We start from the raw sequence: 18,981 nt of genomic DNA on the forward strand, positions 1-18,981 counted from the left end.
TCAAGAACCACATGACCTACAAAAGTATATCTGTGATATTTGAATTCTTCTACACGCTCGCTACGAATTGAGCAATTTTTGCTTAAGCTCACTACCATTCGCAAGGTGCTGCGAACTACTTTTTTTTGGCTGCTTCGACCAACAATACATCGTATATAGGCCTACCCTTATAGTGTTGTTTTCGTAATCCGTACTCATCAGTATAATGATACTTCACAAAACAAAGTCACTCTCTTGTACTTAATTAATTTATTACCACAACAATGCAATTACACATGATATTATTCTACGTTCTTTACACAATATTATCATTTGGTAAAATCACGTGGGTATAAAAGGTTTGGGAAAATAGTTTTGGTTTCGAATGTTTATTTATGGCAGTATTCAACATTGCTACGCAAAACAATATTATAGCTATTTATTTACACGTATTACTCGAGTATTTTACACAGATGCACCAGTTTACACGACCCAATTTAAAAGACTCATTTTTGAATTTCGTACACCATGTCTGATATAACAACGAAACAAATTTGATTCTATTGGTTACACTGTGACTTTGCTAATTGTGCGTTTACACTTTTATCGTAGGCTTTTTGTGCAATCCTTAAACGTGTTTTTATAACACATGCATATCAGTATGATAATAAAACACATTATGCCAAGTTGCCAACAATGACAGCACATTAGTACATTATAGAAAAATAAAATAGTTACATGTGACAGGTTTTTTTTATCATACTTCAGCGTGATTTTATTGCAAAAGACACTTAAAACCAGCCATATTAAATTCATAGTGTAGTCAATCGATCAATCAATCAACCAACCAACCGACCGACCGATCAATCAATCAATCAATCAATCAATAGGGGGGGGGCTATTTGTCAATTATAATTGTGCGTATTTTGATTTGACGGAGAATTCTGCGTATGTTGACCATTCAGCACGATGCGACTTAATTTTCCCAAAGTATATTTGAATGAAAAAAAGAGCATTTTAAAAGTTTTACATAGATTGAGTAGACAGAGTAGTTCAATTAAAACTTAGTCATGTTTTTAAAATTTTCCATAACTGTTGTCCTGAATATATGAAAATGCATTTTACTAGAGTATCATCTCTTCATAATTACAGTACCAGGGTAGTCCATTCAACTTTAAGGTTCCTCACTCTAAGGGCCAAAATAGCCTCACTTTCTTTAATAGTGCAATTCATCATTGGAACTCACTGCCAAATGAAATCAAGAACATCAATGATGTTAAATTGTATAAACAATCTGTCAAACAGTTTTTAGCTGATCAAGGGTACATTTGATTTTTAGAGTTTGAGCTGGTCTCACATTTCTGCTTTTTGCGTCCTTTGTGCACGTTGTCTCTGTTCTTGTTTTTGTATGGCAGTTTGTTCCTATATTTCTCTTGCTTGTAAAGGACCCCAATGGAAATAAGCTTTTCCCAAGGCTTTTTGGGCTATCCTTGGTACTTGTGTTGATTTGTAATTTCGTTATACAATTTTGATGTGCAATATATTTTATTTTGTTATAATAATACTGTGTACTTTGTATGTTATTCTTATAGTACCAAATAAAATCAATCAATCAATCAATCATTGTTCTCTCGAAATACGCTAAATTATGAGCACATTGAGTGAGTCAATTTAATGATGACCCCCAGACTCTACCAACAATTTTTTTAGCTTCCTTTTATGGTCCACTAACTCAGTGTTTTTACATGACCAAGATGACGAGCAATTTGAGACCATTTGCGTTGAAATGGGCGCATGTGGCCAAAAAAACTGACCACCCTCTCAAAATTTGACCCTTTTGCTAATAACTCAAGAACGGTAGGTCTATGTAGCAGGTAGGTCAACTATACTTTTTCTGAATCCTCGCAATGAGAGGAATAATTTGGTGTGCTTGTTGACCAGATTCGAACAACTTTGAAATTTGACCCCTGTGTTGACTTTTAGTGCCGGGAATAGTTTGTTAACATCTTGAATGTGTTATTGGACCATAAAAGGAAGCTAAAAAAGTTGGTTTGGAGAGTCCTGGGTGGCCATCATTAAATTAGATACCGGGTACTAAGGGGACGCCTCATTCAATAAAATTTTTATTGTACAATAATGTCTTGCATCAAGGGGTTGGTCTTAGCCAGCCAAGACATTGCCAAAACCATGCATCAAATCAACACTGCAAAATAGTGCTTATGCATTTAGGCCTAACACTTTTCGCCAGCCCATTCGGGGCTGGTACCTGTTTCAGGTTTGGGGTCAGTTTACTCAAGAGATTATATTTTAGTGGTATTGGAATGATTTTTTTTTTTACTTTTTGTGGTTAAATTTTTTTAAAATATTTTAATTCGATTTGTTAGGAAAAGTAAGTATGTTTTGCCGTTTCAACGAACGAAAACGAGTGAGTATTACCAAAGTTATGTTTGAACTAATTAATTATGACTTTAAAAGTTTAAAGGCCTAAATGTAACAATAATAGTTAATATATATAGCATCATATGGTCAGCAGAAGAAAATCTGACATCACCTATGATGTCATATCAGTGTCCTTGACCGGGGTCCTTACTCCTTGACCACTGAACAGCGTGATATCATGTTGATAACAGATCTATAGAATCAAAATCTTCATCATATCCCCGGATCATATCACAGATTCTCAACAATCTGTGATCATATGGACCATATTGATGTGAAAGTAGTTATCTATCATATCCTGTGTCGTTTTATGGATAAAAATGACTCAAAATGTTATTGATGAAATGGTTGCTATCATAAACATCAGTTTTGTCTTTTCAACAGGAAAAATCCGATGCAAAATAAAGTTTTTAGGGCCTAGCTATAATATGGGCATAATTTATGCATATAGTATTGAACAATGTACCCCATTTGACATGCACTTATAGATAAATAAATTGTCTTACTTTATTAATTTAATAACTTCTTTATTATAAATAAAATGACACATAACTATTTGATTCATAAAATTACATTCAACAAAATGATTGAAGAGAAAACACACAAGGCACTAGGCAGACTGTTATAGAATGGAGTATGTAAGATGCCATGTCCATAGCTTCGCAGGAGTTTCCGACTAACAATCAACATGATCAGCACATTCAGAAAAACACAGTTTAAGAGTGAAGATTGTAGTGAGTAACCAGTCCTTTATAAATGTGCTGGCCACTATCTATTATAATATAGTAGGCTTAAACTATACATTGCGAATTAATTAAGTTATTTTAAAATAAAATGTACATGTAAGTTAACTCAAACCGGCAGTGTATATATCGAAAGCAGTGAAATCGGACATTCCTAAGCGAAGATATTGAGTTCGTAAGTTCTGGTATTACAAAATTGGAAATTGAGATATCGTGGGTAAAAAGCTGAAAAGACAAAAAACCCAACGACAACAACAACAACAACAACAACAACAACAAAACAAACAGACCAGAACAATTTGGAGTACATGTAATGAATTAAAAGAGTTGACATGAGATTAGGAATTAATGTTTTCTGCTGTTTCAGTGTGCATGTTCTCATCGTTGATGGTTTGGTGGACTGTCATGTAGATGTAAGCGTGATCCTAAAATGCCTTTCACATTGACCAAAACTAATTACAAGACCTCTTCTACATTGAGGCTGGCTTTCCCTTTTAAAGGAATTTTATCTAAACACTTTCCATTCTTGCCTTCACTTTGTAAACATGTTTACTAACCAATCTACATCCGTTGGGTAGGAGAATAACCAATCTGAATCGTATGGCTACCACCGTCTGTCGATTATCGATGCTATTTACCCCATCTATGGCTGAATAATGCCAATGAAAAAATCACATTATTGACCAGTTTGATAATTTGCATCGGTGTAAAGGCACGCACAAATAACAACTGGAACAAGGTGACATTAACAGTACTATAAATGCATATATACCGTAAAACCCCGTCTATAAGCATAAACAGTGTTTTTGATGAAAGCTGATTCAATACGAAGCAACCGCAAATATGGCAATACAATAACAATTATATTGGTTATTCAATAATACTTGTTTGTATACGATTGTATCGGTAATATATTTGCTAAAGCTCCATGATGTTGTAATTTTATGGACGGAGCTGAGGGCGCCAGGATTAATTTAGCTATCATCAAAAACAGCTTTTAGACAAGGTTTTACGGTATAGGATTATAACTTTTGATGATATACTCGCAAGGTGATTAAAACTAGACTGTTCAGATATCGCCATTGTCTAAGTTTACTAACTTCCTATAGCTTTCCCAGCGAACACAAAACGTTTTCGACATCATTCGCAAAAGGTTATAAAAGGGTGTATGAAAACGTTTAAATGTCGGGTTATATAAAGGGTATATTAAGGGTATAAAACGTTTTCATAACATTAAAAAACATATTTTGATAATCCACTGCTCAGTAAACACAAAATGTTTTACAGAAAACGTTTACATGTCGGGTTATATAAAGGGTATGAAACGTTTTAATAACATTCCAAAAACATTTTTGAAAACTTCATACAAAACATTCTAAACAGAATGTTACTTTGGGGTTGAAAAAATATTTTGCGAAAAATGTTTGCCCAAAATATTTGCAATAACGTTTCAAAAACGTTTGCATGACTTTTATATAACCCGACATTTAAATGTTATTAAAACGTTTTGAAAAAAAAAAAACATTTTAAGAACATTTCTGTGTTTGCCCGGAGCAAATATTTTAACATAATGTTATTTTAGTGTTGACAAAATATTTGGCAAAAAATGTTTTAAAATAGTTTACAATAACAATTTGAAACATTTTAAAAATGTTGTTGTAGTGTGTTTTCATACAAAACGTTTTAAAACGTTTTCATGACCACCTTTATATAACCCAACATTTTAATGTCATTAAAACGTTTTACCTAAACCAAAATATAACTTATTTGAAACGTTTTTAAAACGTTTTTGTGTTTGCTGGGTTAGTACTGAATTGCAATTTTATGTTTCATTTACATCGGGTTTTTTTTTGTTTATTTGCAAAAGAAATGATCTTATTGTGCTTATCTTTTCAAATCATCATGCGCACAATCCGCACATATCATGTTCAATGTTGATGCATACAACTTTGTCGACAAATGACCATTTTCTTCTTAATTTAATAGGTGGGGTTAGATGAACAGCGGTGCAGTGCCTACTTATTGTCTGTGCTTATGGGCTTTTTATGAACAACGAATACACTGCATGATCAGCTGATGATGCATAGAAGTTTGTCACCTAACTGGAATTTTAGACACACACTAAAAGTGCCCTCCCATGAACATCCCACCAGCAAATAAGGGCACATATCCTTAATTCTTGTTGGGATTTTTAGAGGGAGCTCTCTACTTGTACATGAAATTTACTCCAAGGCAAAGGAGCCCAGGTGCGCCATTAGGCGAACGTCTACGGTATACATCTTGCCCACATTTCATGCAGACGAATAGAATTTGTTCATTTATGATTAATAGCTGACAAATACCTATAGGCCCTATGCATCAATAATGAAAATAAAAGTATGAAATGACATAAACCAGTGTAGTCGTTCATAAATCATAAAAAGCCCCCACCACTGACAACAAATCAAATCAAATCAAATCATATCAAATCAAATCATTATTTTAAGAATTAAACTTTTAATTCAAATTCACAAATTTCATCTATAACATGTACGATATACATACGGTGTTATAATAATTCCTTAATAAAAAAACCAAAACCAATATCAACAATGAGCACATAAAAACATCAGCACGTGAAACATCAGCACGTGAAGAGTCACGAAAAAAAAAAGGAATATCATTCGCACTCTTTCAAACTGCTCACTGGATTTGAAATCCTTTCGAACGACACATATCACTGCATAAAAAACTATAGTTTGATCAGCTCGTAAAAGGCGGGAAATGTTAGGCTTTTACCCCGAAAATAGACTCACGTTGACCTGTCTGGTCTTATATTCCAAGTTGTTGTATGTTGAAGAAAGTAGACAAAGTATAGGACTTTTAAGTCTTAAAAGTTAATAATTCATGATGCTTCTGGCGAAATTCTCAAAATGAAATATTTTGATAATTAAAAAGCCCGCCGATTACGAGCTGATCAAAGTCTATATAATTATTAGTACTGTAACAGGAAGTGCAACAAGGTTCATTTATCTATTATAACATTTTAATGTTAAAATACTAAAATACTAATTAAAATACTAATTACTATATACAGATATACTTTTATTATTAGACAAACATTTTGCAATATTATAGTATCTTTGGTTTTTTTAAACCCAGGTCTACACTATAAGTTGGAAGTACATTTACAATGTCATGAAGGTCAAATCATGGATGTTATAGCCGAATCGAGGAAGTTCATTGAAAAGTTCTTTTGTCATAATCACAAGCCTGGTAACGAAATATCGTCATATTCATTTAAATGCACCACAACATTTTTACATTTTCAATAATTGAAGAGCTTGTTTCCAAACCATGTTATGTCCACAACCACATGTTTCTCATTTACTTGTGTGATACAATCACAATTACTTTAACAAGTTTGACATTAGCAACTAGAATTGTACCATCAACAAGCCATTATAACCACAACAATGTTTCTTAACAATATGCAGACTATTGTTCTCATTTGGGAACCACTAAAGGCCTCGCACAGTATTGTTACTGTGCATCCATCCATGCTTTGTAATGGTGCATCCAACTGAAATTACTATACCTATAGCATCACAACCCATTGCAATATCGCGCAGGTAAACGAGAAACATGTGTTTGTGGACTTAACCAGGTTTGGAAACAAGCTCTTCAATTGTGGCCCAATTTTGGGCAAGCTGGACCTAAACTGACTTCTCACTACATCCACTCTCCATCTGATTCGGCTATGAGATCGATCCCTATTTTCCCTTCACCACCCGTCTTACACCTTCATTCCAAGAACAAATTCTATCTTAATGCTATATTACCTTTAGTACCACATAGTATTATCGCAATGATCTAATAATTCAAATTATCAAGGCGTTGGCAGTTAAAACATTGGATTATGTACAGAGACAGCAAGTTACGTAGATAATATTAAAATTAAATACTGTCATTTTATTGTAAAATGTAAAATAATGTGATTATAAAATACTTGGGGATTTTTACATATCCATTAATGATTCACGCAAATATCTATGCATCCTTTTACAACCTTTAATATTAATTGTATATAAGGAATGGCGTTTATCATTAATGGTAATACTGGTACAATATTTCTGATGTCGTTACCTTAACCCCCTGAACACTATTACTTAGTCATCTAACATCATTTCTGATTGGTTGATAACTTGAAAATCTCATTTCAATTACCAATTATGACTAGGCTTTAAACTATTTATGGTCAAACTTGCATTTGCAGATGATCTTATTAAAACCTTCCTTGACTGGTTCAAAATTGGACACAATATTCATTTAGACCAATCGGCAGGTAGCTCTCATGAGGTTAAAACACATTAAAAATTCTAAGGTATAAAAATAAAATGGAAGGTACATTTCTTTTTATTGATATATATGTTAAGGCAAATACTATTGCAGTCTTTTAAAACTCTCTATCACTCACCGAGCAACTGACCACAAGTAACAAACATATAACAATTTAAAGTGATTGGTTGAGACAATTAAAAATAACCACAATTTGGATATTTCATTCATATTTTTGGTTTGATCTGGGTACATACATTTCATACGGTGCATGGAATAAAAATATAAACAATTAAAGCTATACATTTTGTTTTGCATAATGATCTACAATACACACATCATAATTATTTCAGCAGTAAGATTACACGGGCCTATTTCAAGTGGTGGCACCAGGATTTTTCAGGTGGGGGTAAACATTTGGTAGAGGGTCCGAAAATTTGCGCAATTCCATTTTACTATTATAAAAACCGCGCGTTGTATTAGGGTGACAACATTTCCACTCGTACTAATACTTGTACGCCATATACAAATAACAAATTCCTACAACTGTAGTTACAAATAAATTTATGGTCGCAATTATATGCTTTGATGTTGATGATTTCACGTTTTTAATATTCGCATTTTAAAACGCAAAACGTGATCTCCCGGGAAAGGGTATACAATTTGAGAGATTTTAACCTCTAAGTGACGGCTCAGCAAACACAACGTTTTACAGAAAATGCTTAAATGTCGGGTTATATATAAAGGGTGTAAAGCGTTAAATAACATTCAAAAACATTTTTCAAAACTTGCTTCAAACACACTAACATAATATTTTGCGAAAATGTTTCCCAAGAAATATTTTACAATAGTATTAAAATGTAATTGTGCTTTTTCATATAAAACGTTTTCATGACTTTGATATAACCCGACAATTAAATGTTATTAAAAGTTTTGACTAACACTTTCATAACGTTTTCAAAAACAGTTTTGAGTTTGCTAGGAGTCTAATGCCTAAATACTTAGTACTTCATTGTAACACTAACAACATCGTATATTGCTGGCATTATTTATAATACTTAGATATACTTGAGGTATAACGATAGATCTTACGTGTGATTGAATAGGGTTCACTGTATAGGCTATATAGCTAGATCTGATGAATCAAAAGGAAGATCCATCATAAATTTGTGAGAAACAGGCCCCTGGATTTGAACCAATGACCCTTCACATTAATCGACCATAGACTCAGTAGGCCCTACTGTGGTTGTGTATCAACTGTTGTTGAGACTCATTCGCCTCCCATACAGGCCAATTCGCCGCAAAAGTGATGATGAAACAGGAATAACTACCATAGTAGTAGGTTAATTTTCTTAATATATCGCCCTGCACTACAAGCAGGTTGCACTTATCACCGGTGTATGTCTACAGTCATATTGAATATACAATACCGCTTGTTTTCAAAGATACTAATCTTACAGGTGCGAGTGACTAGCATGATATGAAAATTCTATTCTCTCGGTCCGTGTCACGTCACTTCCGGTTGATGATGTTCGAGTGAAAACAAGTCCCTGATTCGATTTTTGTTGATGATTTCTGTCATTGGTGTTATGTAAATTTCGATCGCAAATAGTCAGTGGAATCAAACAACCGTTTCTAAGTCTTCAGAGTGGAAGAAACTTACTTGATTTACCGTTTATATACTGACAAACTTAAAATTAAATTCCATGGTCGAGTGTCGTTTTTTTTTTTTTTTGAATGTCACTCCAGCAACATCGCTATGTAGACTCCTTCACAGCCGGTTTCTGTTGTTCATAACAAACCGTGAGCCACATGCAGATTGGACCCGAGACTAGAGATAGCCCGGATGTCCGACCGACAGAATAGAATTACAATACAGGACTTTATTCCTGTTCTTTGACATCTATGATTCAATGCAGATGTGTCGCGTGAACGTACTAGTGCAGTGCGACATATTCAAAAATTGGTTAACCTATTGCTATGGTAGTTAATCCTGTTACATCATCACTTCTACGGCGAATAGCCATTGTTTTGTTAGACTCGCCATCAATCTGTCAATGTATTGCAATGGTCATTGATTCATTCCCTGATGACTTCTCTATGCATTTGGCTACTACCCGTCGTTCCTTTATTAACCGCTGTAAGACAATCTGATTTTCTGATTCTCCAGATTCCAAAGCTCATTATGAAAACGAAGCAGTGACAACGCGTCCGTTGAGAGGCATACACGGCCGGAAGTTGTCCTGCATCTTACCGCTGCAGCTTCCACGAGGTATGTCATTTTTACAGTGCTCTGAGAGTGCGCGAAGTTCGTTAAGCTGAAAGGGTAAAAATGTGGACATTCTTGAAAACATGTGATGATACAATAATTATCATGATTATGGAGGCACCTTAATCTCTATACCGGTATGCTTGAAAGGTAAGTTTATATTCTCTCTCAAAGTTTGCTCACTCCTTCATGTAATTATACACGAAATTAGGGTTAGGGTTAGTTTAGGGTTAGGATTAGGGTAAGGATTAGGGTTAGGGTTAGGATTAGCTTGCACGAAATAAATAGTACATGAAGGATCGACCCAAAGTTTACTTCATCTCATTAATAACTCCATCCAATCAAACTAGACCAATTATTCAATTATATCTACCGACCTAAATTCTGGATCGTATATGTAAGGTAGGTGCTGCAGTCGTTAGTCAAATCATTTAGTCATGTTACTTGCTCTCAAGCTTTTTCAACATTCAATTCTGTTTTTTCTCTCTCTTCATACAGGCCAGCATGCTTTATATAAGTTTTTCAGCTTGGCTTAGTGAGCATTTTGCTTGATACTGGTGTCATTATGACCAAAGCGTATGTCCGCCTGGTGAAACAAGAAACAAGGCGCGAATGTGGAGGAGTGGACAAAGACGACGACAGATCATAAGACAATGAGGTGGAGAAGGAAGATAGGGAAAAGGAAGGTAAGAAAGTCAGGATAGGGCAAACATAGTTCAATAGTTTGGCATACCTGTTCGGTAGAAACTTCAACAGGTTCTTTGAATAGAATAAACTGCACACTTTCGTAGCATGGAGGGGTTGTTAATGATCCTGCATAGGTCCAATAGTCTTTCATATTTTCTGTAAAAGACAAAAGTAACAAAATAAAATTTCATTGGTCCATTTTGTAAAGTAGTCACAAAATAGTTAACAAACAAAATAAAGTCTGCACAAAAGTAAAGTAACCCAGCTGTTATATATATGCCTGTAGATTTAGAACTAATAATTGTTTTCACAATATTTCAACATAAAAAGAAGGATGATTTATTTACGCGCATTTTGATACCCCATTTGTCCAATTTTGTTCAATATTGACAATACGGAAGTGTTTTGAAAGAAAAATATCCCAATTTAAAAGTTGCAGTTATTTGTATTGCTTTGAAGTAAGCGCGAAGATAATAGCGGGCTTTACGTGTTTACAGTGCTGGCATTATAACCATTGATCGCTTTTAAATTCGGGTATTTTCTGTAAAAGCACTACTGCGTTGTGAATATTGAACGACATTTGAAGAGCTTTGTTTCAAAACCCCTTACATCCACTTGAGCAATTTTGAGAACACATCAAAATATCATCAAAAAATCACGGATATAAGGGGTTTTCAACAAAAGATGCTCATCCTACCCAAGCATCCCGCCAAAAACTGCTTTTGTTGAAAACCCCACCAGTACTTTTTTTGATGATTTTTTGATGTTTTCTCAGAATTGCTCAAGTGGATGTAAGGGATTTTGAAACAAAGCTCTTCATTTGACGAATGGGGTATCAAAATGCGTGTAAATAAACCATCCTTCTCTCTATGTTGAAATATTGTGAAAACAATTATTTGTTCTGAATCTATAGGCGTATAATTTATAACAGCTGAGTTACTTTTTGTGCAGACTTTACTCCCTATTCCAGAAAAATACAGCACTAATTTTTTGGGATAAAAAATATTATCCTCTTTTGCCTAATGAAACATAGCTAAATCCTAATCCTTTAGTTAGTCCTAACTGGCAATAAAAGTAAAATTTTAATATTTCGCCAATTTTTGGAATTAAGGGCCAAAAACATGTCTTTTTAGGGTGTTTTTCGTATGCTGTAACAATCAAGCCTAAAGACTTGTACTAAGACTAATTTCAGTTTATGCATTCTAGTTTTTGGAAAAGACACGTTTCATTTTTATAACCAATTATTTAATTATTGTAACACAAAAAAGTGGGACTTAGAGCAAAATTGCAGCACCTACTGTAGATTTTGAATGCTTAGACTTGTTACAAGTCTTTGATTTTTATGACTCGATTGTCAGAAAACATGCCAAAAATGCATGTTTTTGGCTCTTTTTTCAAGAAATTGGCGAAATATTAAAATTTTACTTTTATTGCCAGTTAGGACTAACTAAAGGATTAGGATTTAGCTATGTTTTATTTTGCAGAACTTGATCATATTTTTTTAATCCCAAAAAATTAGTGCTGTATTTATCTGGAATGGGGAGTAGTTTCCACAATTTAGTCAACATCTGGATAAACAATACAATATAAATTATAACATTTGCTAAAAAATACTTTTAATTGTGTCTTTCCAGTTTGCACAGTAGCCACAGAATAGTTTACACATCACATACCGTAATAATTCGCTAACAAGCATACGTTGCTCGGACAATATGGATTTTTACGGTAGTTTGTGGAAGTTTTTTATTTTTTTCTTTTAATTTACAAATATCTGTGTTATAGATATTTTTAAATTAAAAGACATAAATATGAAAAAGTTGAACAAACTATAACTTAAAAATTCGTTAATAGTCAATAGGGGCCTATGCTTATTAACACATTGTTACGGTATACCACCTTGGCAAAACACTGCAACATAAAACATTTGTTATTATCGCACTAAAGGGCGTATTCTATCATCCTCGCTATTATCGTTTCAATTGTGTCTTTCCAAGTACAGCTAACACAAAACTATACATTAGAGAATGAATTTGGAGAAAACCTGATAATTACAAACACTCGCTGAGCAGCAAGACCTTCCCTCTAAGCTTTTAATCCGATAAGCTGATTATCTATTTGTTTTCATGAATTGGAAGATCTGAGCTCAATCATCTGAAATAACTGGAGCGTGAGCCACCCAGGCTGGTGGCTCAGCATAGTATTTTATTAACAGAAGGTTTTCTCCAAATTCGTTTCCTAATGACATGAATCAATCAAACATTTCTGTCCTTACCTGGAAGTAGAGTAGCTGGATTAAATCCTTTCTTCATTCGGAATGATTCACCCTGGAAATAATACAGAAATATTTGCATCATTAAATAAATAAAATTTTCGTAAAAATGATTTGTAAGTTTATAGTATTTTGTGACAAAAGATATCTAAAGCGTATGTCTTATTCGCTTTATAATATGAATAGTTATATGAGCACAAACCTTATATTTAACTTGCTGTAGATGTGGTGTAAGGTGCTGCCATGTTGGATTTTCTTTGCCGGCCTACAAAAGAAATAAGATTTAAAAAAAGAAAGATCTACATAAAACAAATCTAATTACTTTTTAAAAAATTCCCGATATCAAAATATAGGTTTATAGCATATTAAACAAGTATCATGGTCGTAATTTTACACCGCCCTTCTTAAAAAATAAATATATTCTTGTTTTATAAAAATTGTAATTATTATATTCATATGCATATGCAATTACACTGGAGTCCAATGGATGTTTTTACCATGTTTATAAAAAAATATAGCAGGTCTTATATCTTGCCTATGACGCAATAAAACTAGAAACAATTTCCTCTCTCATGTGGGCAATATGTCCAGCAAACACACGTTTTATAGAAAGCGTTTTACAGAAACGTTCAAATGTCGGGTTACATCAAAGATAGGCCCTACTATAACATTCCATGTTTAGCCTATAACTAAACGTTTTTCACCCTATCTCTGGTTTCACAAACAATGATTTTCATGTTTACTGGGTCTCATGCAGTGGCGTACATTTGTTTTTGACATGGGGGGGGGGGTTGGTTGGGTAGGTGTAGTGAATCCAGCCAGCGACAGAACAAGTTTATGATACAAATGCGCGAGAAGCGCGCGAAAAGTTTTCCATATTTAAGCCGAACTGATAAAAAAAAAAGCCCCGGGCGCGAAGCGCAAAAAAAAAAAACCCACATACAGGCGCCACATTGAGGGGTGGTGGTGATTGTATGGCCCATCCCCCTAGCAAAATATTGGAGGGGGACCGACGTCCATGATCTCAAGAAAACAAAATACTTGCACCAAAATGACAGATCAAATCTGAACCTTTAAAATACTATTTTCAATCGTTACTTACGGAGTGCACTTGCGTACGTGACTGAACACAATCATGTCTATTAATAGCGCCAACACATTCATGTTCATGTTCACTTGCATGGGGTCAATTTAAATGCGCAGCTTAGACGATTGAACTACCAATCGATGACGTATTACCCATCTCAGAGGGAGGCACTCTTGTCAAGATAAAGGGAATACAGATTATTCATCTTTCCATTTTCCGTCTTTTGTGCCGACTAAATCTAAGGGACGCCCTCTTGAATAAACTCTGAATTCTCGCTATTATAGTAGGCCTATTATAGCATTTAGGGGGCATACAATCATTATAAAACAGCAAGTCGTGAGATTCGAATTAAGGGATCGGATTTCAACGTTTGCACAGTATTTTGTGGGACATGAATGCACATCACTGACATAACGAATTGCATTCTGAATACGAGGAATGTCCTTATAATAATGTCCTGATATTAAGTAATTCTGATTTATTTTAAATTGGAGATATAAAACACATTTTATGGCAAATGATTAAAAATTGATTTTTATTATTTTCATATTTTTAAACTAATGTTAAAACAGTTCTGTTTAAAAGTAAAATTTACAAATCTACTGATATGTACTTAAAGTGTATGACTAACGTATGTAGCTGGGAGGAAGAGCCGACGATCATTTGAAAAGATCTTTCCTATTGAAGATACACAAAAAAGACCTAAAAATGTATATTTTTAATACAAAAGTCAAAATTTTCAAACGATCGTTGGCTTTACCTCCATACTACTTTATCAATAGATTTATACTTCGAGGATATCAAAAATATAATTTTTTAAGAATTTGCCATAAAATTTGTATTAGGCCCTAGGCCTATATCGCGAATCTCAAAAAATCAAAATTAGTTGATATCATCAGGAAAGTTGAGAAAGCACTTTCCTGATATCATCAGGACATTCTCCGTATTCAGAATGCAATTCGATATGTCTGATGTGCTCTCAGGCCCCACAAAAAATACTGTGCAAAGGTGGGTGATTGATTGAATATCAACGAACAAGTTTCCTCATTTAGGCCTACATTGACAGGCATACAGACCCGATATAGACTCCATCATGAACTATGTTCGGCAAATATTTGCTATCTACTTATTTTATTTGCTCTAGTTATCAAAATGTGTCGCAAAACACCTGTAGTTTCCCACACCGAATTCATAAGCGACATTCAGAGATCACCTCATAAATGAAATTTGTGAGCGAAATTAACCATCATTAGCATGACACTGACTTTATTGGTCAATCGCAAACCTACATTTCCCAGCGCAATAGTTTTCCTGATTTCAACTATGCATATAGCTAATGGGGAAAGAAGAACGACGCATCGCACACTATAGCACAATTACTGTAAATATGACATTACAATGGAATCATAAAATGCATTAGGCAGATAAACCAGGGAAAAGCTCTGGACATACATGCCTGTGCGGGGACTCGAACCCCACGTGGACCTTTCGCTTGCGTGGCGAACGCTCTAACCACTGATAGAGTAATACAGTCCCTAATAAAACTGAAACAATGCATTGTGGGTAGTGTACTATATCTTCTCTTTGGCTATGATATCTTATACATAAACATACTATGAACCAGTAAACCCGTTTACGTTCTCCCTACATGCACAGTGCTAGAAGACACCATAAATATGAAGTGATATTGATCATCCTTTACATCATCCCGATCATCGGAGCAAAGGAGGCTCTCTGCGCAAGTTCGCAGACAATTTAATATTTGTACTATAGTATTAACTATACTTCAAAACAGCTTGCTTACGAGTTATTGCAACATTTGAAAATATATGATATATAAATGAACAGTATACAGCTATAATAGGAATTTACGAGAAAGTCGATACAGTAATTCACAATGCAAACCTGAACTATTTTGTAATAAGTAGACCCGTAATTTATATTATTATTTCTCCGTTTGTTTGTATATTACGGTACATATTAATGTATACGTACGTCATTAATTGTTACGTCAGCGTACTTTTCATATTTTTATTTTTATTCAGATGTCATATTTTCAAATTGTATACATATACAATACAGTTTAACAGATTAGAAGATAAATACCCGGAGATCTTTCATCTCAAGGACGCATTATTAATGAGATAGATAATTAACTAAAAGGCACACTATACAAATTACTTAATTAGCGACCACCAATACAAAATTAATTAATTAATGACGATACTATTTTTCTTAATTATAATTTCACATTCAATTGATGTACTTGTAAAACGGCCGGACCTATATATATAATGGAAAGCAGTGATGACAACATAAATAAATACCGAAATTCGAATAAGTCTTATAACATGCATGCAACAAAACAGTGCCTTATGACGTGATCATTGGATAAAATATCTCTGCAATATCTAGCGTTACTTATCGCACTAAGCAACTTAGTGATCTTCTCCCATCTTCTCCTGAAATTTCTTAGTTACTGCTTGGGGGACAAATCTGGGTGATTCCACTATGACGATGAAGTCATTATATTCGATCGGTTGACAGTATAGCTGGCAGACTGACCAATGCTAACAACAAATCCAAATATTTTGTTAGGTTTAATATAATCAGTGGCGTAGCCAGGATTTTGGAACCGAGGGGGCACAACTTGTAAATGTACCGACGGAAATATTTTTTACCGACGGATAATAGGCGGTACTAACATAAAAACACATAATTTTTATGTGTAATTGACAATTTTCATCATTTTCTTTACAATTCTCCCTTTTTCCTGTCACCCTGGGTGAAAAATAGTCTATTGTTAACCCAATTTTTTTTTCAACAACGCCTTCCGTCTACCGACGGCCTTACATGAACCGACGGCCATGACGAGCCCCCCTCCCCTGGCTATGAATATAATCAGAAAATACCCGGGAAAATATATACTAATTCATTTCAAGACTGAAGCCATTATTGTAATTAAAGACTTGACACTAAATTAAACAAAATTCCACTTTCATCTGTCAAGGAAAAAAAAGAAGAAAATTTCCAGCTCTGTTTTGTACAGTCTCAACACGTTCTAATTTGGTTAATGTCTGAGTAGGCACTTGATATATTGCACTTTTAAATGTGCACACATCGAAGATAATTAATAGCAAGGTGCGTGGCATATGCCAATTTTGAACTGTAAATAACATGAATAAGAGTAGATGTTTGCATAATGCTACGGTTTGTAACGAAATTTAAAGGTAAATCTCACTGAGACGTCTGAACAGGGAGGCATATTAAAAAGAGGTTTTCACATTTGTAACCCGAGACTTACCCGACCGAGTATATAGTATGATGAGGAACAAATTTGCCAAAATTGTTGATGAGTTATGTGCTATGTTACCGTCCAAATTTTATTATATGTTTTTTTTTTAAATTAATAGTTTTGAACTGTAACCAGCAAACACAAAAATGTTTTTAATTATTAAAAACTTTTTAATAACATTTAAATTTCGGGTTATATAAAGGTCATGAAAACGTTTTTAAAACGTTATTGGTAAAATATTTTGGTCAAATGTTTTTGCTATTTTTTCAACACATAAATAACAAATAACATTCTGTTAGAATATTTTGCATCATATTTATAAATGTTAAAACGTCCTTTACTCGACATTCAAACGTTTTCTGTAAAACGTTTTGTGCTTGCTGCATGGAATATGGCTTATTCATATCACCTTTTGAGGACACGTACCAGCACAAATTCTAAACCTTAAAAGGTTTTTTAGACTTGAAAAGGTTCTGGAAAAGCCAGAGAGAGCCATTATGGGGTCATTTTCAACCCTTTTCTCTTGAACAGTCCTGGGAGAATCCCTTTAAACTCTTTTTTCTAATAGTGTAGTACATCGTGAATAAAAAGTTCTTGATTCATGATGCAAAAGTATGAAATTTGACGTTTCAGGATTGTCCGCATTTTACTGGATTGGGTCACATTTGACGATGACGTCATATGATCTCATATCCAATTCATGCATAAATTAAAGATTAAGAGTGCTGTTCCCGTCGACTTGGCTTCGATCTACCCACCCGAGGGCAACTCGTCTACTCCTTTAAACAGATCAAAGTGAACGTCGAGTTACACTGGTGCAGGTGACATGACGTACATGTAGGTATATAAATAGCATGCAATTACAATATTTTTACAAGGGCTTCATCACTGTTCATAGTACGTCTTAATTTGATCTCATCTTCGTCGAATATTGGCCCTAATTATTTTTAAATTCATGAATGAGATTTTGTGCATTTATTTTTCAATGCTGTTAGAAAATCCACCGTGTCTTTGTTTTGTAACAAACATGATTGACATTTACAAAAGTCAAATAAATAAATAAGTAAATAAATAAATATAGGTGAAGGCCATTATTTCGGAGATTGCTTACATTGATTTCCGTAGATTTAGGTCACATCTGAAAAGATGTCTTTCTCTGCAGCTAGCACTGTAAAAAACAACTGATAACACTTAACAAACATGATCTGATATGTGCTATCTTCAGTAGATAACAACATTCACACGATCTGATATGAGCCATCTTCAGTAGATAGCAACATTCACATGATCTGATATGAGCCATCTTCAGTAGATAGCAACATTCACATTCATATGTGTTATGTTATCTTCAGTAGATAGCAACATTCACATGATCTGATATGAGCTATCTTCAGTAGAAAGCAACATTCACATGATCTGATATGAGCTATCTTTAATACATATAACAAGATTCACACGATCTGATATGAGCCATCTTCAGTAGATAGCAACATTCACACGATCTGATATGAGCTATCTTCAGTAGATAGCAACATTCACATGATCTGATATGAGCTATCTTCAGTAGATAGCAACATTCACATGATCTGATATGAGCTATCTTTAATACATATAACAAGATTCACACGATCTGATATGAGCCATCTTCAGTAGATAGCAACATTCACATGATCTGATATGAGCTATCTTCAGTAGAAAGCAACATTCACATGATCTGATATGAGCTATCTTTAATACATATAACAAGATTCACACGATCTGATATGAGCCATCTTCAGTAGATAGCAACATTCACACGATCTGATATGAGCTATCTTCAGTAGATAGCAACATTCGCATGATCTGATATGAGCTATCTTCAGTAGATAGCACTGCATTCACATGATCTGATATGAG

General features: G+C 34.1%; 1 protein-coding gene across 2 annotated transcripts in view; it reads right to left on the bottom strand.

Annotated features, from left to right (window-relative positions):
* Positions 1–9,217: 9,217 nt before the first annotated feature.
* LOC140135637 (carbonic anhydrase-like) overlaps positions 9,218–18,981 on the bottom strand; it is a 38,509-nt gene continuing 28,745 nt past the window's right edge. For both annotated transcript variants that reach the window (XM_072157211.1, XM_072157210.1), the window contains 4 exons: positions 12,906–12,968; positions 12,707–12,758; positions 10,481–10,590; positions 9,218–9,796 (listed from right to left, as the gene is read on the bottom strand). In XM_072157211.1, the coding sequence (XP_072013312.1) occupies positions 9,662–9,796; positions 10,481–10,590; positions 12,707–12,758; positions 12,906–12,968 (360 nt within the window). In that variant the 3' untranslated portion in view covers positions 9,218–9,661. The remainder of the gene's footprint in view (positions 9,797–10,480; positions 10,591–12,706; positions 12,759–12,905; positions 12,969–18,981) is intronic.

This window comes from Amphiura filiformis, chromosome 16, assembly GCF_039555335.1.
Source record: "Amphiura filiformis chromosome 16, Afil_fr2py, whole genome shotgun sequence".
In the NCBI taxonomy this organism is placed as follows: Eukaryota; Metazoa; Echinodermata; class Ophiuroidea; order Amphilepidida; family Amphiuridae; genus Amphiura; species Amphiura filiformis.